This window comes from Papio anubis, chromosome 17, assembly GCF_008728515.1.
Source record: "Papio anubis isolate 15944 chromosome 17, Panubis1.0, whole genome shotgun sequence".
Lineage (NCBI taxonomy): Eukaryota > Metazoa > Chordata > Mammalia > Primates > Cercopithecidae > Papio > Papio anubis.
Window position 1 is genome coordinate 49,747,038 of NC_044992.1, and position 18,613 is coordinate 49,765,650.

The window sequence follows — 18,613 nt, forward strand, 5'->3', positions numbered from 1 at the left end:
TCCCTGGAACGTAGGAAATCTGGGTGTTAGTTCTGGCTTTGCGATGCCTCTTGGGTGACCTGGCTGAAGCTAATCTCTCCTCATTAGGCCAGAAGGGAATCTGTGAAGCGGGCTTTGAATCCTGCCTTGACTTTCTCCGCCCAGTCCCAGCGGAGATCATATTGCGACTAACGCTTCACCCACTTCCAGAGCCTTCGAGATAGGCCCCGCCCCATCAGCAGGACACCTCCCACGCCACTAGAAGTCTCGCGAGAATCCCGCGATGAAGCGAAGTCGAGACATTTGACCGTCCTCCTTTTCCGTAGTTTCGAGTTGCGGTTTCTGTTAGTGTTTCCGGGTTGCCGCCAGGGAAGCCTCCGCGGTGGTGCAAGTGGAACCAAAGCCTTGAGGTTTCAGTGAGTAGGGGACCGACGTGAGCTTGAGCGTCCCCCTTTAGCGTCCCTCTTCGATTCCTTGGAGACTCTGGTGCAGCTTAGCAAGAGGGCCCAGGATTTTTGGATCCCCAGCCCTGTGACAAGGGTTCCTGTACAGTTTCCCCCTCCCAGGATTTCGACTCAGTTCAGCGAAGTCACCGCTTCGTCTGAGAAATGAGGACACCAAGGCTTACAGCACAGCCCCGAGGCGCCGTCTGCCAGGCCCCATCCCCTCCCCCGGCTCCTCTCGATCAGCATTGAAACCCCGTCCCTGCTCCAGGTCTCCTCTGGGGTCCAAGGTCCTGTGCAGGCCTCTGCCTCGGCCGCAGGCCCTTCCGTCACCGTCGCCTCGTCTCCCTGACTGTCCGCAGGCCTGGGCAGCATGGCCGTATTCCGGTCGGGTCTCCTGGTGCTGACGACGCCGCTGGCCTCCCTGGCCCCTCGCCTGGCCCCCATCCTGACCTCGGCGGCCAGGCTGGTGAATCACACACTCTATGTACACCTGCAGCCTGGCATGAGCCTGGAGGGCCCGGCTCAGCCCCAGTCCGGCCCCGTGCAGGCCACGTTTGAGGTTCTTGATTTCATCACCCACCTCTATGCTGGCGCCGACATCCACAGGCACCTGGATGTCAGAATCCTACTGACCAATATCCGAACCAAGAGCACCTTTCTCCCTCCCCTGCCCACCTCAGTCCAGAATCTCGCCCACCCGCCAGAAGTCGTGTTGACAGACTTCCAGACCCTGGATGGCAGCCAGTACAACCCGGTCAAGGAGCAGCTAGTGCGATACGCCACCAGCTGTTACAGCTGTTGTCCACGACTGGCCTCGGTGCTGCTATACCCCGATTATGGGATAGGAGAGGTGCCCGTGGAGCCCCTGGATGTCCCCTTACCCTCCACGATCAGGCCAGCTTCCCCCGTGGCCAGGTCTCCAAAGCAGCCGGTGCGTGGCTACTACCGTGGTGCTGTCGGTGGCACGTTTGACCGCCTGCACAACGCCCACAAGGTGTTGCTCAGTATCGCGTGCATCCTGGCCCAGGAGCAGCTTGTGGTGGGAGTAGCAGACAAAGATCTGTTGAAGAGTGAGTGAGAGGGACCCTGGACTAGGGCAGTGGAGGATCCCCATATCTCCCCATTCCAGACCCTTATGCCGAGATCGAGGAAGGGTAGGGCCATTCACTACTTCCCACCCTTCCCAAATGTCACAGTGGTTGACACTCAGTTGGTGCTAAGGACATTTTGTCAAATAAACAGCTTTCTCAGCATGTGGTCCAATCACCACTCAATCAGAATACCCCAAATGTGAAGCAAAGCGATCTGCACTTTAGCAAGTTTTCCAGGAGATACACCCTAATGAAACACTGGGAATGAGTGGGTGAGTGAGCTGCAGGTAGCAGTGCCACAGACAGGAGGAGGAAACTCAAGCATGGCATGGGTCTTGGAATTTTCCATCTGCCTCTGATGCCCTCTGGCACTGCTCATTCTCTGGAGTGGTTTCCTGGTGGCTTATTTCCTGGACACATGCCAGCCCTTGGAGTGACTGTTGTGCTTGCCTGTTTCTTCACCTTCATGCTCCCCTCACCATCACCATAGGCCTTACCAGCTGAACCCTTTCTGCCACCCCCCTCTGGAGATACTGTACTTAGGGACACTTTTCCCCAAACTGGCCCATACTCTCCTTCCCAGTAAAAAGATCTCACTGTTCTTCTGGGCTCCTTCCCTAGGCAAGTTGCTCCCTGAGCTGCTCCAACCTTACACAGAACGCGTGGAACATCTGAGTGAGTTCCTGGTGGACATCAAGCCTTCCTTGACTTTTGATATCATCCCCCTGTTGGACCCCTATGGGCCCGCTGGCTCTGACCCCTCCCTGGAGTTCCTGGTGGTCAGCGAGGAGACCTATCGTGGGGGCATGGCCGTCAACCGCTTCCGCCTTGAGAATGTAACCCCTGAGGGAGACTGGCAGGGGGAGTGGATGGGGGACGGGGAAGGCCATTTTGAGGGGACTGTTGGAAGTACCATGGCCCCAGAGAAGTGGGGGCTTAGGGTGGTGGGAAGAAGCAAGGAGGAACTGGTTCTGTTTGCCCGCTGAGTTGGAGGAGGAGCCTGGGGAGGAAGGGGAGGATGAGGGGCAGGTTGGATGTCAGGGGCTTCCTCTCACTCCTTCCCTCTTTTCACCCTTTCCTCTTTACCCCAGAACCTGGAGGAGCTTGCCTTGTACCAGATCCAGCTGCTGAAGGATGTCAAACATACAGAGAATGAAGAGGACAAAGTGAGCTCCTCCAGCTTCCGCCATCGAATGCTGGGAAACCTGCTTCGGCCTCCATATGTAAGCTTCTCTCCCTCCTTCCCTCCTGCTTGGGTGTGCTGGCAATGCTGAAGAGTAGAAGCTGAGGGGCTCAGCCCCAGGCATGAGGCTGAGGGCCCCAGTAACTGTGGGTTCCCTTTCACCTACCCCCCAGGAAAGGCCAGAGCTCCCAACGTGTCTCTATGTAATTGGGCTGACTGGCATCAGTGGCTCTGGGAAGAGCTCAATAGCTCAGCGGCTGAAGGGCCTGGGGGCGTTTGTCATTGACAGTGACCACCTGGGTCATCGGGCCTATGCCCCAGGTGGCCCTGCCTACCAGCCTGTGGTGGAGGCCTTTGGAACAGGTAATAACTGGGGAAGGCTGGAAGTGGCCTGGAGTGAGGAGCTAGCCAGGCGTCTGTGCTCAGTTGTCTATCTCTGTTGTCCAGATATTCTCCATAAAGATGGCATCATCAACAGGAAGGTCCTAGGCAGCCGGGTGTTTGGGAACAAGGTAAACAACAGTTTCCTAAGGGCTCCTAAGCCGCTACTAGACCCAGGGGTCAGGGTCTGGTGGACCTCTCTGGTCTGGCTCAGAATGCCGATTCCACTGATCTGTTCTCAACACCACCTTGCTCGGGCTGGCGTCTTCTAGAGAAGGTAACCTCTGCCCTCTGTTCCCCTCCCCAGAAGCAGCTGAAGATACTCACGGACATTATGTGGCCAATTATCGCAAAGCTGGCCCGAGAGGAGATGGATCGGGCTGTGACTGAGGGTGAGTAGGAGGGAGGATAGGAGCAGCCAAGGGGACAGTTAAGCTGATTCTTCCCCTGGGAGCTTCCCTGCCCCACGTGGACTGTCCGCTCACCCTGGGACTGTGTTGCGTGTGCTTTGCCTGGGAGAGCGTCAGCACTGCTGGCAGTGACTGGGCTCTCCCCACAGGAAAGCGTGTGTGCGTGATTGATGCGGCTGTGCTGCTTGAAGCCGGCTGGCAGAACCTGGTCCATGAGGTGTGGACTGTTGTCATCCCTGAGACTGAGGTATCTCAGCCCCACCCCCACGCCATCCCTACTGCAGATCCTATCCTGTGAGCTGGAATTCTTCCTGACAAATGTCTCGTCTGTGCCCAGGCTGTAAGACGCATTGTGGAGAGGGATGGCCTGAGTGAAGCTGCAGCTCAAAGCCGGCTGCAGAGCCAGATGAGCGGGCAGCAGCTTGTGGAACAGAGCCACGTGGTGCTCAGCACCTTGTGGGAGCCGCATATCACCCAACGCCAGGTTGGTGCCCAGGGCAAGGCTGGGTTGTGGGGAAGGAGTCTCCAGTGGATGCTGCCTGACCCTGCCCTCTCTTCCTCCCAACATTCCGGCCTGTCTGAAGGTGGAGAAAGCCTGGGCCCTCCTGCAGAAGCGCATTCCCAAGACTCACCAGGCCCTTGACTGAAAAGTTCTCAGTGGGGCCAGACTGGCCCCTGGAGCTGACAAGCGACCCCGTGGTGAGGAGAAATGGGGGCCTTGATGCATATCCTGGTTCAGGCCCAGAGGTCTAAGCTATGCTGTGTAGGACATGGCCAGGCCTGGTGGACTCAGGAAACCTACCCAACACTGGTATTTGGCCAACACTGAGGATGTGGTTCATGGATGAGCAGGCCCCTCCCCACTCTTGCCCATGGGTGACTCTTACCCACAGCTGACTAGGGCCAGCGCAAATACTGGAACCTGTAACAGAATTAAAGGTGAATGTTCCCAGGTATTGCCTGGATGGTGTCTGCTTCCTGCTCCAATGCCTCTAAGTATCTTTGGGATCCTTAAGCCACAAGTGCAGGGCCCAGGCCTGAGCTGGAAGCCTGGGCAATGCAGTGGTTAAGAGGATGGCCGGATGGCCTTTAGGCGAGCCTTGGCCCTCCCACTGACCAGCTGTGTGCTTCTGAGTAAGGTGTAGACTTTCTAGGTACTGCCGTGTTTTTTGTTTTTGTTTTTTTAATCTGAGAGGCCGCATAACCTAGCTAGCGGGTTCTTTGCAAGGGTTCATTCCACATGCATCCTGCCAGACACTGGGCTGGGTGTTGGAAGATCAGCCTTCCACGCGCCAGGCGGGGCCTCTGCCCTCACAGAGCTTGCAGCCTGGTGGGGTCGGACAGTGTGGCTGCGGAGCTTCTCTGCCCGGCTCCTGACACACCGGCAGCAGTGCAGGTCCGGGGAGCGCGGGGAGACCGCCCGCAGGGTAACGTGTGGAGCCAGCCGGCCGGACAGTGCGCATGCACACACTACCTGCGGCGGTGTGCTGACAAGCCAATTGCAGGTACTCCATCTTACAAAACGCGCTTCATGTCGCCGCCATTCCAGTGCCTAACCCAGAGAGGGCAGGCACGACGGGGAGCAGTCCCGAAGGCGGCTGGCGCCAGGCCGAGCGCCGCGCTTTGACAGCTGGAGTCCGGGCGACGTCTTTGGGCCGCGCATGCGCGATGCTCTCGCCCTGCCCCACCTCTCGGTCGCGGATTGGCGGGCGTGGGTCACGTGGGCACACCACCCGTTTCCTCGCCGCAGGGGGCCCGCCCGCCGGCTCGTTTCCGGTCCGGTGGGTCCAAGATGACTGAGCCGGGAGCCTCTCCCGAGGACCCTTGGGTCAAGGCAAGCCCCGTGGGCGCGCACGCCAGCGAGGGGAGGGCGGGTCGGGCTCGTGCACGTAGGGGGGCCGGAAGACGAGGGGCTTCCCTCCTGTCCCCAAAGTCCCCCATGCTCTCCGGGCCCCGGGGCTGCAGAGAAGACAGCTCTCACCCCGCGTGTGCCAAGGTGGGGAGACAAATGAGGCGTGTGCGCGCGAGTCGGGGGAACGGGGGACTGGGGTGGAGTAGGGGCGGAAGAGATCATACACGGGGGAGGCGCTCGCACGGCCTAGCCCGTGCCAAGTCTCGGGGGAATCATTAAGGTGCCCGCGCACCCCGGGCTGTGTGTGCGCGAGCGCGCAGGGTGACAGAGGTGCCTTCCCGGAATGCGGGGCGCGCTGTGTGTGCCTGCAGTGAAAGTGTCGCCCCCATCAGGGGCGGAGGTCTGACGGGCCCCTCCCGTGCTCTGTGCCGCAGGTGGAGTATGCCTACAGCGACAACAGCCTGGACCCCGGTGAGTAGCTCCCCCATCTTAAGCTCTAGAGGTACACTCCCGCCCAGGCTCTCTAGAATTCTTGTGGTGTTGCCAACCACGCCTGAGCACAGTCCACTGTCCCTGAGCAGAGTTCCTGGCTTGAGACAGCAGGAGCTGAAGGACGAGGGCAGAAAACAACTGAGGGTGACACCTAGTTCCCTCTGTTCTGGAACAGGGAAGTGGTGAAACTAATGGCAGCTGATCACTCACACTGTCACGTCCAGATGCCCGTTTGTGAGCCAGGGGGTATCATGCAGGCCTATGGAGCAGTGTAGACACTAGGGAGCAGAGCGCTGCAGCGTAGTCTGGCTGGAAGTGGGGGGCCCAGTATGGTTGGCTTTGGGTTGAAGGGAAGAGGTCAGCATTTAAGAAAGCCATTGTGTCCTACAGGTGTCTGAGGGTCTGGCAGTGTTCCCCACCCTGCCCCTTAGTGATTGGGGCCTCTCTTTTCCAGGGCTTTTTGTAGAAAGCACCCGCAAGGGGAATGTAGTGTCCAGAGCTAATAGCATCGGTTCCACCAGTGCCTCTTCTGTCCCCAACACAGGTAGGCAGTTACATCCCCCCCACCTCGAGGGGCTCAGATACGTCATAATTGTAGTACCTTTCCTAGACAGGGAAGCCCCAGCCATCCACACAGGGGTGCTGGAGCCCAAGTATCAGACACAGGGTCTCACCATCTTTCACCTCATCTGGAACATTAGGTTCTCTGTCCATCTGCCTTCTCTGGACACCAGGTTCTTCCCAGATAGGGAAAGGTGGGCTAGCTGGACCCCACTGGGCCCCAAGATGACCTCTCCCTGCCCCCATCTCTGAGCGTAGATGACGAGGACAGTGATTACCACCAGGAGGCCTACAAGGAGTCCTACAAAGACCGGCGGCGGCGAGCACACACTCAGGCTGAGCAGAAGAGGAGGGACGCCATCAAGGTGACCAGGGAGGCCTGTGCCTCAGCCAGTGTAGGAGGGCCCTGCATAGTTCAGCTTCCCTGTGCCCTGACCCTCTCAGACAGTCCCAGGCACCCTAGGGGTGGGCAGATAGTGTAGTCCCAGGCACGAACACTTCCATTGCAGCCTTCCCAACCCGTTGTGTTTGTGAGCATAGAACTTGGTATCACGAAAGAAATTTGTGCCAGTTTGCTTTAATCTCTCAGGGTTAAAAACCCCATTTCCCCTGCTGTCTCCACAGAGAGGCTATGATGACCTTCAGACCATCGTCCCCACTTGCCAGCAGCAGGACTTCTCCATTGGCTCCCAAAAGCTCAGCAAAGCCATCGTTCTACAAAAGAGTATGGCTAGGGAAAGCACTGGAGGGGCTGGAGTCAAGAGGGGCTGTGAAGAGGCCAGCGCCTCCTACCCACCCATGGCTCGGCCTTGGTTTGGTGATTGCCATGGGATAGTTGGGGTCTAGGGGAAGGGGAACAAAGTCAGCCTTATCTTCCTGTTTGAGAATACTTCTGTACCTACCCTCTTTTCCTGCCCCTACCCTAGCCATTGACTACATTCAGTTTTTGCACAAGGAGAAGAAAAAGCAGGAGGAGGAGGTGTCCACGTTACGCAAGGATGTCACGGCCCTAAAGATCATGAAAGTGTAAGAGGGGTGCTGAATGGGGGGAACCAGAGCTTCTAAGGGAACTTCATTGGACACCCTCCCTTGTTCAAAGGCTACATCAGTTACTACAGTACAGGTAATACTCTCAGTTCCTGAGCTAGCCAGTAGAAGCAGGACTGTGTATCCCCAACTGTCCTTACACATGGCAGACACTCAGGAAATGTCTGTTGGATTAATGTAAGGAAGGTTGGAGAGAGAGGGCCATTTCCTGGCCTGGAAGCAGTATTTCCCTGATATTGAACCCCACCCAGAAGCTCTCTGGGGATGCCATTCCTGGGAGTACACAGGGTAGTCCCATCATTTTTCTTGGGTGGGCAGAGCTGCTACAGCACCTCAGCCCTGGCCTGCATGCTTTTAGGAACTATGAGCAGATTGTGAAGGCACACCAGGACAACCCCCATGAAGGGGAGGACCAGGTCTCTGACCAGGTCAAGTTCAACGTGTTTCAAGGCATCATGGATTCCCTGTTCCAGTCCTTCAATGCCTCCATCTCGGTGGCCAGCTTCCAGGAGCTGTCAGCCTGTGTCTTCAGCTGGATTGAGGAGCACTGTAAGCCTCAGGTATGGCGCAACAATGGGCACAGGGCCTGCGGTTTTCTCTACCATCAAGCAAAGTGGCCCAAGCCATCAGCTGTTGAGAAAAGCATGGCAGCTCCTTTTAGATCTTAAGGGTATTTCTGCAGCTTTCAGGGCCCTGGTATTTTCCCGTTTCTTTGCTGTCTAACCCACATCTTCATGTTATGGTTTCATTTGGCAAGTGTGATGTGAGCTCAATGTCAAGTCTAGCTCTTGGCTTTCGTCTAGCCTATGTTATTGCTGCACCTGTATGGAAGCCCCAGGCATCTGCAGCAGAATTGGAAACATGGAAATTCTGGGACCCTACCTCTAGGCCCACTCAAGTAGTTGCCCCAAGAGCTTTTTAGAAATGTATTTATAGTGGAGATGTGCTAATGGTATTGCACTGAGTCTTCTAATTGAAGTCTGGTTGCTTTTTCTGAGGCTTTAAACTTGTGTCTGAGATTTCTTTTTTTTTTTTTTTTTTTTTTTTGAGACGGAGTCTCGCTCTGTCGCCCAGGCTGGAGTGCAGTGGCACGATCTCGGCTCACTGCAAGCTCCGCCTCCCGGGTTCACGCCATTCTCCTGCCTCAGCCTCCCGAGTAGCTGGGACTACAGGCGCCCACAACCGCGCCCAGCTAATTTTTTTTTTTTTGTATTTTTAGTAGAGACGGGGTTTCACCGTGGTCTCGATCTCCTGACCTTGTGATCCACCCGCCTCGGCCTCACTGCAAAGTGCTGCCTCCTGGGTTCACACCATTCTCCTGCCTCAGCCTCCCGAGTAGCTGGGACTCCAGGTGTGTGCCACCACAGCCAGCTAATTTTTAGTAGAGACAGGGTTTCACCATGTTAGGCAGGATGGTCTCGATCTCCTGACCTTGGGATCCACCCGCCTTGGCCTCCCACAAGTGCTGGGATTATAGGCATGAGCCACTGCGCCCGGCCTCGTTTCCCAACATTTTTATTGTGAAACACATTAAACATATTGCAATGTCAAGAGGACTTCACAGTGAACACTCGTATACCCAGTACCTAAATTTTACCAAAACATTTTACTGTATTTCCATGTCTCCATCCTGCTTCAGGAGCACCTCAAGTAAACTGCAGACAGACATCAGTACGTCCTGGGGGCTTTTTTTTTTTTTTTTGAGACAGAGTCTCACTCTGTCACCAAGGCTGGAGTGCAGTGGTATGATCTCAGATCACTGCAACCTCCACCTCCTGGGTTCAGGCAATTCTCGTACCTCAGTCTCTTGAGTAGCTGGAATTACAGGCATGCGCCACCATACCTAATTTTTGTATTTTTAGTAGACACGGGGTTTCACTGTGTTGGCCAGGCTGGTCTTGAACCTCAGGTGATCCACCTGCCTTGGCCTCCCAAAGTGCTGGGATTATAGGCATTAGCCACCACACCTGGCCCCCAGGGGCTATTTTTAATGCACTTTTCTTTTTTTTTTTTTTTTTTTTGAGATGGAGTCTCGCTCTGTCGCCCAGGCTGGAGTGCAGTGGCCAGATCTCAGCTCACTACAAGCTCCGCCTCCTGGGTTCACGCCATTCTCCTGCCTCAGCCTCCCGAGTAGCTGGGACTACAGGCGCCCGCCACCTCGTCCGGCTAGTTTTTTGTATTTTATAGTAGAGACGGGGTTTCACCAGGTTAGCCAGGATGGTCTCGATCTCATGACCTTGTGATCCACCCGTCTCGGCCTCCCAAAGTGCTGGGATTACAGGCATGAGCCACCGCGCCCGGCGTGTCTGAGATTTCTTGTTTGTGGCGCAGTCTCGGCTCACTGCAACCTCTGCCTCCTGGGTTCACACCATTCTCCTGCCTCAGCCTCCCGAGTAGCTGGGACTCCAGGTGTGTGCCACCACAGCCAGCTAATTTTTAGTAGAGACAGGGTTTCACCATGTTAGGCAGGATGGTCTCGATCTCCTGACCTTGGGATCCACCCGCCTTGGCCTCCCACAAGTGCTGGGATTATAGGCATGAGCCACTGCGCCCGGCCTCGTTTCCCAACATTTTTATTGTGAAACACATTAAACATATTGCAATGTCAAGAGGACTTCACAGTGAACACTCATATACCCAGTACCTAAATTTTACCAAAACATTTTACTGTATTTCCATGTCTCCATCCTGCTTCAGGAGCACCTCAAGTAAACTGCAGACAGACATCAGTACGTCCTGGGGGCTTTTTTTTTTTTTTTTTTGAGACAGAGTCTCACTCTGTCACCAAGGCTGGAGTGCAGTGGTATGATCTCAGATCACTGCAACCTCCACCTCCTGGGTTCAGGCAATTCTCGTACCTCAGTCTCTTGAGTAGCTGGAATTACAGGCATGCGCCACCATACCTAATTTTTGTATTTTTAGTAGACACGGGGTTTCACTGTGTTGGCCAGGCTGGTCTTGAACCTCAGGTGATCCACCTGCCTTGGCCTCCCAAAGTGCTGGGATTATAGGCATTAGCCACCACACCTGGCCCCCAGGGGCTATTTTTAATGCACTTTTCTTTTTTTTTTTTTTTTTTTTGAGATGGAGTCTCGCTCTGTCGCCCAGGCTGGAGTGCAGTGGCCAGATCTCAGCTCACTACAAGCTCCGCCTCCCGGGTTCACGCCATTCTCCTGCCTCAGCCTCCCGAGTAGCTGGGACTACAGGCGCCCGCCACCTCGTCCGGCTAGTTTTTTGTATTTTATAGTAGAGATGGGGTTTCACCAGGTTAGCCAGGATGGTCTCGATCTCATGACCTTGTGATCCACCCGTCTCGGCCTCCCAAAGTGCTGGGATTACAGGCTTGAGCCACCGCGCCTGGCTTTAATGCACTTTTCTAAAATATGTGACTCATCTAGGCGGGCATCTTTGAAACTACTCTGCACTGACCTGGGCATTGTCTATTTCTTCCTCTGCTGCCCTCGCCAGACCCTGCGGGAGATTGTGATTGGCGTCCTGCACCAATTGAAAAACCAGCTTTACTGACCAGTTCTTGGAAACCTGCAGAACAGCCAACAAGAGGCCCTTGAATCTCTACTTGGCCACTGAACTGCTGGGCCCGTGAGACTGGACTACAACACCTCACACTGCTCAGCTGGTTTCTACTTGGTGTTTGGTTTTCCCAGCCCCATTTTATCTTCAGTGGAGCTGCGGTGTTTTGTGAAAGCTTCTGATTAATTTATTATATTGACGATAAAACTAGACCTAACCAGCCTATCCCCCACTCCATGGAAGTCCTTGGGATGGGTGTCTGCTCTGGACACCCCAAAGAGCTCCTGCCCTCTCAGCCCTTTCTTCAAGCCTCAGATTTCTACTCATAATCTACACAGATTTGGAAACTTTTTTCTCTGTTTTGGTCTCTTGGGCAACATTTGGCCCACATTTGGGCATTTTGGCAGTAGCTGTATGGGAGAAAAAGAGTAAGAGGAAATATTCCCACCGCCACAAAGGGTGAAAGGGCACCTTGTGCCTAGACTAGGGCTGCCTGGTCAGTCCCAGGTGAGGCCAAGGGCTTTCTGGCCTTCTTAGGGAGGGGCCACCAGGTTCCTCCCCTCCCTTCATAATCCATCACCTTCCTCCTCTGCTCTGGGTGGTAAGGGAAGCCCTCCTGGTTCCCACAGGCTGTGATGCTGCAGAGGCAGGTGTAATACAGCAGTACATACTGGAAATTTTTTATTTTTCTAAATACCAATGGAATTTTGCTACGGTTACAATTTTGAAATATTAAGTGGGCCTCAAAATCACCCCCAGCCTTTCTGTCTAGCATATCTTGGCCTCTCCCATGTCTCAGTGTTGCCTGCGTTTCTCCTAGGACTTGGGGGTGGGGTGAAAGAGTACAAGATACTCAAAAGGTCTCCTGGGGTACACAAGCCCAGTAGGTCCTGAGTGAAGCTGTGGGCCCTCCAAATGCTCATTTTATAGCAACCTCTCTCTGCCTTAGTTCTCCAGGTTCACTTCTGCCTTCCTCAGGTTTGGTATCTGGCAGGTTTGACTATCCAGAGGAAATTAAATATTTTTATATCAAATTAAATTACAATAAATGTTGCCAAATGCTTTCCTTTAGCATTGTTCAAGTCTAAATGTTAACCTCAAGCTACTGCAATTTAGACAATGAAATGGGCTGGGTCTACCCCAGCCACCAGCCCTCATCCTCCACCCAGTGCTCTGGTTTATGCCCGTCTCCTGACTGCTTTGCTTAAAGGTGAAAAGCAGCAGGAACAACAACAAAAGCCAACCAAAAACAAGGTAGCCAGTCCAGGACGTCTCACTCTTCTGACATCCTGCAGTCCCCACAACTCCCGACTGTGGGCCCCTCAGGGGTCTGGGAGTGTGACATTGTAATCTTCATCCGTCTCTATCCCAACTTCCTCCTGTGGGCAGGGAGAGAAGTGAATGAGATGTCACCAGGATAAGACCACAGGGAAGCAAAGAAGGAAGAGAGTACCACTTACAAAGAACTGCTTCTTGCTCTTGGGGTATCCTTCAAGTATTGCATCAGACAGCTCTGTAGCCTGACAAGAAATAAAACCACCTGTTTTCAGATGGGCAGCACTGGGCACTACCTGTCAGTTTATGATATTGGGTGGCAGTTGATCTGGTGCCTGCCATTTTCAAAAGCACTTCTAGGGCCTGTCTCAGAGCTCCACACACTTACCATCCTCTTCCTCTTCCTCCACTCCTTACAGTACTTCTGCCTCTCTCTGTATACCTAGAAGGAAAAAGCAAGTTCCTCTAACTCCTCAGAACCACAGCAGCCCTCTGGGCTCAGCCTTTATATTCACTCTGGACCTGCACAGCGGTCCTCCAGCCTCCAGCTCACCTGCTCTTTCTCTTCTGGAGTCACATGATTGGTAGCTGCTTTAATGTTCTTCAATCTCTCGCTGTAGCCAGCACATTCCTTCTTTAACTCCTGGATTTCTTTCTGCATCTCTGGTGTGGTCAGGGCACTAGATAATTCCTTGAGCTCTGAAACCACACCCCCTGGGATCACTTGCTACCCCTGAGAAAGGAGTTCTGTCTTTCCCAGTGGGTGCTCCCTGAGGTGTTCAACCTTGCTCTGGATCTATCATCTCATATGGAAAAGCTCAGGAAACTAAGCCTTACAGGATTATTAGTTTATTCTTCTAATTTTCTTTCCTCCTCCATCTACAAGTAGCATGGGTGTGAGGTTGAACACTTAGGCGTAGCCAGTTAAAGCAAGAATAAAGGGAAACGTGAGGACAGTGTACTGATAATTGTGGCAGGGAGAGCAAATGCGTATCTTGTCCATTTGTTGGTACACAAAAGCCATTAGTTATCCTACATTTCGTTTTATGCCTAAGGGAGCCTAGCAAAGGGGTCTTAGCTGCAACAAGATGCTGCAGTCATTGAACCATTCATTTAGTAATTCCCGACCTCTAGAATGAACCTAAGCCTATGAGCACTTTTGAGGAGCTACCCAGTCCTACCAGCCTCCATGTAGCGGCAGCTCTGCTGCAAGCTCTGCACCTTAGCAGTGAGGGCCACGATTTTGCCATCTAGGCCTTGAAGGTCAGCATCACTCACCATGTCAAACTGGTCCTACCAGACAAAGGGAAAATACAAGCAAACTGTTGTGAGGCACAAAGATGAGAACACACACCTGGGAAGGCACCATTTAGATATGCTCAGGAACCAGCCACACCCCAAACTCTCCAGAGGGTCTGCAGAAACAGTGGGAGAGTACTTTTGAGAAATCGTTTTCAGTTAAGGAGCGACCCCACTAAAAAGGTAGGAAAGAAAACCTGAAATCTAATGCCTGTCCTTAAGCAGCTACCAGGTTGACACGATACTGATTAGGACAGAAATCTTCCCATTCGGTGATAAAACCACTACCTGGGCTGAAGCAGCTAAGTAACATTGTTCCCAAGGTGGGGAAACCTAGATCATGGGTTTCCATAATAGATAGAAACTGGACAGGTGAAGAAGCACGATGGATGGGATGGATGGACTTCTTTTCTCCTTCTTTCCTGTCCTGCCTTCCCATTCTTCTTTCCATCTTCCTTTCTCTCTCTCCCTCCTTCCTTTTCTCCCCCCTCCCTTCCTTCTTCCTTCCTTTCTCCTCTCTCTGTCTCTCCCTCTCTCTCTCTTCGTCCTTCCCTCTTTTCCTTTCTTTCTCTCACTGTTGCCCAGGTCAGAGTGCAGCGGTGCAATCTTGGCTGACAGCAACCTCCGCATCCCGGCTTCAAGCAATTCTCATGCCTCAGCCTCCTGAGTAGCTGGGATTATAGGCGTGTACCACCAAGCGCAGCTAAGTTTTGTATTTTTAGTAGAGAAGGGGTTTCACCATGTTGCCCAGGCTGGTCTCAAACTCCTGGGCTCAAGCGATCCATCCGCCTCAGCCTCTCAAAGTGCTGGGATTACATGCATGAGCCACTGTGCCAGGCCTTAGGATCCATGTAGATAACGGATTCCAGTAAGTCTGAGGAGCTCCTCTCATGAGGGGCCACTGCTAGAAAATAACTGCATTGGGGATCAGTGTGGGGGTGGGGGAGGTCACATCAGTTGGTGATGGGGAGCAGGTTGAAAAAGTATGCCAACCAGTGCGGTCTGGACTCTACACTTGGGCAAGGTGAACCTATAGGGCAGAGACCAGCAAACTATGGCCAGCAAGCCAAATCCTGCCAGATGCATGTTTTTGAAAACAAAGTTTTATTGAAACAGCCCTACCCATTCATTTACATCGTCTACAGCTGCTTCGGCTCTACAGTGGCAGAGGTGAATAGTTGTGGCAGTTGTACAGCCAGCCATGACAAGAGATACATATGGCCCACAAATCCTAAAAATACTGTCTGGCCATTTACAGAAAACGTTTGCCAAACCCTCCTTTAGAGAATTTTCTTTAGATGAGTAACACAACACAGCCTGTTTTAGGAAAGTTGGCCTTGAAAGTGGTTTGGTTCAGTTTAACGAGTAGTATCTGCTGGATGTTAGATACTGCGGAGGTGCTGATCAGATAAAAATGAATTGAGAAATGAGGTCTGCCCTAGAGGAACTTCAGTTGAATAAAGGAGACAAGTAAAAATAATTGTAATACAGCATGCCTTAAAACAGATAAGGGCCAGGGCCGGGTGCGGTGGCTCACGCCTGTAATCCCAGCACTTTGAGAGGCTGAGGCAGGTGGATCACAAGGTCAGGAGATGGAGACCATCCTGGCTAACACGGTGAAACCCCATCTCTACTAAAAATACAGAAACAAAACAAAACAAAAATTAGGTGTGGTGGCAGGCGCCTGTAGTCCCAGCTACTCAGGAGGCTGAGGCAGGAGAATGGTGTGAACCTGGAGGTGGAGCTTGCAGTGAGCCGAGATAGCGCCACTGCACTCCAGCCTGGGCAACAGAGCGAGACTCTGTCTCAACAATGACAACAACAAAAAACAACAACAACAAAAAGAGGTAAGGGCCTGAAAAGGAAACAATTAGCTCAGGGCATTCAAGGAAGATTTCTGGAGAAGGTGATGTCTAAGTGAAATCCTAAAGGAAAGTAAGAGTTGGCCAGCAAGAGAAGCAGGTACAGGGAAGACAACATGCGAAGGACAGAGCAGTAAAACACATCAGAATTATCTAGTGTTCGTGGATAGAAAAAGGATGAGGATGGGTGAGGCCAGAGGCTGGCTGGGGTGTCTTCCGGTGCCTTTTACATGTTTTTTGCAGCACTAGAGAGCCACTGAAGAGTTTCAAATAGGGAAGGTGCATGACCAGATCTATTTAGACAGATCATTCTGACTGCAATGTTTAAGCCAAGATCTGTTAGGAGGATGTTGCAACAGATGAAGAGGGCGTGAACTAGAGCAGCCATGGCAGATGGAAAGGAGAGTGGATTCAAGAATGGAAAAATCAGCCAGGCTCTGTGGCTCACGCCTGTCATCCCAGCACTTTGGGAGGCCAAGACAGGAGGATCACTTGAGCCCAGGAGTTCAAATCAACCTGGGCAGCATAGCAAGACCTATCTCTATAAAAATAAAAAAACAGACAACGGAAAAATCAGCCGGACTTGACGGTTGACTAGTAATGGAAGTCAAGAATTGCTCCCAAGTTTCTGGTTTGCGTGAAGAGTAATTCCATTAGGGAGAAGAATGTTAGAAAGAAACCAGTGCGGGGTGGGGGGAAGATGAGGCATTCTACTGTGGCAATTTTGACTCTGATATTAATGCCTGGCAGATTCCAGCTGGAGGTCTGGGCTGGAGAATATAAATTTGATATGTGTGTTTAGAGAAGCGGATGGGGGCAGGACGAACATCATTTGTCAGAGGGTGTTGCCAATCTGGATGATAAGGAATAAGAGCTTTGAAGCAGATATGGATCTTGGTAGCAACAATACAGGATCTACTGTCATCCATCATATTGTAAATTTGGAAACCTCGTGAAGTTGGGATCCTAACAAGAGGAGTGCACACCTTGATTTAAGGATGGTGGCCTAAGACAGGCGAGTTTTCCATGGGGGGCCTCTCCCCAAAAGAGTTCACACTAGAAGTATATTCACCCGTTGTCGGGCTCTCATAGGTGACAATTGGCGCAGGTTCTCCTCACCTGATCCGCAAAATAGATTTTCTGCTTGCCGTACATCTTCTCTTTGATCTTGCCTTGTTGTGCCAGCTGCTCCAGCGTCTTCACCACCACCTGGCAGAGGAGACAGGAGGGGCAATCAGAGGAGTCTGGGCCTGGTTCTGGGGAAATTCTGCCAGTGATGTGGAAAACGCCCAAGGCTCCAAAGGGCACGACCCCAGTCTGATTCCAGGGAGTCCGACGGAGAGGGAATCCCGGGAGAGGGTCCTCACCGCCTTGCCCAGTCCGTGTTCCCGCTGCAGGTTCCCGAACACATCCTGGGCGCTGTAGGGCCGGTTCTGCTCCTGCAGGTACCTCAGGAGGATCCCGGCGGCTACGGAGAAAAAGGGGAGGGGACCACTCAACCGACCTCCTCACCCACTGCCCTCCCGGGTCTTCCCCGCGCCCAAGCCGCCGTTACCTCCCGCCACAGCTTCTGCCCGGCATTTACTCATCGCCTTTCCCGCCACCCAACTCAGAAAGCCGGACGTGGTAGTTGCTCGGGGCGACGGCTCCTTCCGGGGACGGGGGGCGGACCTCGAACGGTGATTGGCTGAAGGGGAAGCCTTCCGGAGGAACAAGGCGACCCCTCCCGGACCCCATAGTTCATTTCAGGCCGGAACTTGCGCATCCGGGCCGGACCTCGAGCCCAGGGCCTTTGCGAAGGCGCCGGCGTGCTCACAGCTGAGCAGCTTCCTCTTTCTGCCCCCGGGAACGAAGGCTGTAGCAGAGAAGGCCTTCAATTTTCGAGATCCAGTTCCAGCCGCAGCTGAGCACTGGTGACCTTGAGTTAGGTCGAGTGTTGGGACTGGAAGACACTTCAGACATCAGCTGCCGCGCTGGGCAAGCGACCACCTCAAGGTTACCCCACAGGGACGTGCCCTGATCCCACGGTCCAGCGCTCTTTTGTCGGTTAGTTTTGTCATTTGTAAAATAGGAACAGTAGATAGTGATAGGAAAGTGGTTGTGAAAACAACACAAGTGGTTGTGAAAGCTAAGCGCCTTGGTCGGGCACTGTGGCATGTCACGCCTGTAATCCTATCACTTTGGGAGACTGAGGCGGGCGGATCGTTTGAGCACACGAATTCGAGACCAGCCTAGGCAACGTGAAACCCCATCTCTGCAAATAAAGTACAAAAAGTTAGGCGTGGTGGCGCGCTCCTGTGGTCCCTGCTACTCTGGAGGCTGAGGTGGGACGGTCACCAGAGCCCCGGAGATCGAGGCTGCAGTGAGCCACCATTAGCACGCCACTGCAGCCTGGCGACAGAGCGAGACGCAGTCTCCAACAAAAAAGTAGGAAGGGGACAACTAAGCGCCTTGGAGAGCAACCACCCTTATTTGCCTAATACCGAGCTTCGCACCCAGGGGGCACTCGACACCTGCTGTAGTTTGGACGCCAAGGAAAGATAGGGTTAGGAGGGGGCTACTGTTCAACCAGAAAGCTTGTGGAAAAGTTTGTTAGCCCAGTCAATCTCAGGGCAACACCTGGCAGGTGCTTTCCACCCCTGACCACAGTGGCCAATGGGACAGAGCCTGAAATAAGTATTTCTAGTTTCTGAGGTCAGCTGAAAGCCAAAGAGCAGCTGTCCCTTCAGCTCAAACGATCCAGTGGAGGAGCAAGGTGCTACTTTTTAAAGCCTTCTGCTACCTACAGCCTCCTTAGCCTTTAAAACGTGTGCTTGTGTCTGCACGTTTAGGAGACAATATTAAGAATTAGAAATGAAGGCGCCGAGCGCGGTGGCTCACGCCTGTAATCCCATCACTTTGGGAGGCCAAGTTGGGCCCATCACGAGGTCAGGAGATCGAGACCATCCTGGCTAACATGGTGAAACCCCATCTCTACTAAAAATACAAAAAATTAGCCGGGTGTGGTGGCAGGTGCCTGTAGTCCCAGCTACTTGGGAGGCTGAGGCAGGAGAATGGCGTGAACTCAGAAGTGGAGCTTGCAGTGAGAGGAGATCGCCACTGCACTCCAGCCTGGGCGACAGAGAGAGACTCCGTCTCAAAAAAAAAAAAAAAAAATTAGAAATGAAGGAAATACAGGCTAAATACTAGCCAAGAGTGCCAGTT

The 18,613-nt window shown here is 53.2% G+C and overlaps 3 protein-coding genes across 15 annotated transcripts; 2 read left to right on the plus strand and 1 right to left on the minus strand.

The window, feature by feature from the left end:
- Positions 1-251: 251 nt before the first annotated feature.
- On the plus strand, positions 252-4,446 carry COASY (Coenzyme A synthase). 3 transcript variants are annotated; one of them, XM_021929203.2, is made up of 10 exons: positions 252-395; positions 785-1,495; positions 2,138-2,352; positions 2,608-2,739; positions 2,873-3,062; positions 3,147-3,211; positions 3,388-3,472; positions 3,640-3,737; positions 3,828-3,974; positions 4,075-4,446. In XM_021929203.2, the coding sequence occupies exons 2-10, from the start codon at positions 796-798 to the stop codon at positions 4,135-4,137; spliced, it is 1,695 nt and encodes a 564-aa protein (XP_021784895.1). In that variant the 5' UTR covers positions 252-395; positions 785-795; the 3' UTR covers positions 4,138-4,446. The 3 variants fall into 3 exon arrangements, with proteins under 3 accessions (XP_021784895.1, XP_021784896.1, XP_021784897.1); XM_021929205.2 differs by having other exon boundaries at positions 312-661; positions 783-1,495; XM_021929204.2 differs by lacking the exons at positions 3,640-3,737; positions 4,075-4,446 and having other exon boundaries at positions 258-1,495; positions 3,775-3,886.
- A 761-nt stretch (positions 4,447-5,207) lies between these two features.
- MLX (MAX dimerization protein MLX) lies at positions 5,208-12,044 on the plus strand. Of its 7 annotated transcripts, none has more exons than XM_021929207.2 (8): positions 5,209-5,324; positions 5,777-5,813; positions 6,289-6,378; positions 6,654-6,760; positions 7,020-7,212; positions 7,322-7,421; positions 7,801-8,002; positions 10,911-12,037. In XM_021929207.2, exons 1-8 carry the CDS (start codon positions 5,283-5,285, stop codon positions 10,965-10,967), a joined length of 828 nt encoding a protein of 275 aa, XP_021784899.1. In that variant the 5' UTR covers positions 5,209-5,282; the 3' UTR covers positions 10,968-12,037. The 7 variants fall into 7 exon arrangements, with proteins under 7 accessions (XP_021784901.1, XP_021784899.1, XP_003913136.1 ...); XM_003913085.5 differs by having other exon boundaries at positions 5,213-5,324; positions 7,020-7,119; positions 10,911-12,044; XM_003913086.4 differs by having other exon boundaries at positions 5,225-5,486; positions 7,020-7,119; positions 10,911-12,044.
- On the minus strand, positions 11,638-18,489 carry PSMC3IP (PSMC3 interacting protein). 5 transcript variants are annotated; one of them, XM_003913089.3, is made up of 8 exons: positions 16,965-17,103; positions 16,777-16,877; positions 16,529-16,618; positions 13,430-13,541; positions 12,802-12,947; positions 12,637-12,690; positions 12,434-12,493; positions 11,638-12,352 (listed from the first exon to the last, which is right to left on the minus strand). In XM_003913089.3, the coding sequence occupies exons 1-8, from the start codon at positions 16,996-16,998 to the stop codon at positions 12,296-12,298; spliced, it is 654 nt and encodes a 217-aa protein (XP_003913138.1). In that variant the 5' UTR covers positions 16,999-17,103; the 3' UTR covers positions 11,638-12,295. The 5 variants fall into 5 exon arrangements, with proteins under 5 accessions (XP_003913138.1, XP_009188942.1, XP_009188941.1 ...); XM_009190678.4 differs by having other exon boundaries at positions 16,995-17,018; XM_009190677.3 differs by lacking the exon at positions 13,430-13,541 and having other exon boundaries at positions 17,019-18,489.
- Between the last annotated feature and the right edge of the window lie 124 nt (positions 18,490-18,613).

Bases quoted from the DNA above. Each gene is read 5' to 3' on its own strand.
- COASY (XM_021929205.2), top strand. From the start codon at position 588: ATGAGGACACCAAGGCTTACAGCACAGCCCCGAGGCGCCGTCTGCCAG. The intron at 662-782 runs CGATCAGCATTG...CTGACTGTCCGC, and splicing joins TCCCCTCCCCCGGCTCCTCT to AGGCCTGGGCAGCATGGCCG. The intron at 3,738-3,827 runs GTATCTCAGCCC...GTCTGTGCCCAG, and splicing joins TTGTCATCCCTGAGACTGAG to GCTGTAAGACGCATTGTGGA.
- MLX (XM_021929206.2), top strand. From the start codon at position 5,283: ATGACTGAGCCGGGAGCCTCTCCCGAGGACCCTTGGGTCAAGGCAAGC. The intron at 5,487-5,776 runs GTGGGGAGACAA...TCTGTGCCGCAG, and splicing joins CTCACCCCGCGTGTGCCAAG to GTGGAGTATGCCTACAGCGA. The intron at 7,213-7,321 runs GTGATTGCCATG...CCCCTACCCTAG, and splicing joins CATGGCTCGGCCTTGGTTTG to CCATTGACTACATTCAGTTT.
- PSMC3IP (XM_009190676.3), bottom strand. From the start codon at position 17,146: ATGGGGTCCGGGAGGGGTCGCCTTGTTCCTCCGGAAGGCTTCCCCTTC. The intron at 16,619-16,776 runs GTGAGGACCCTC...CTCCTCTGCCAG, and splicing joins AACACGGACTGGGCAAGGCG to GTGGTGGTGAAGACGCTGGA. The intron at 12,948-16,528 runs GTGAGGAGAACC...GTGTGGTTTCAG, and splicing joins AAATCTATTTTGCGGATCAG to AGCTCAAGGAATTATCTAGT.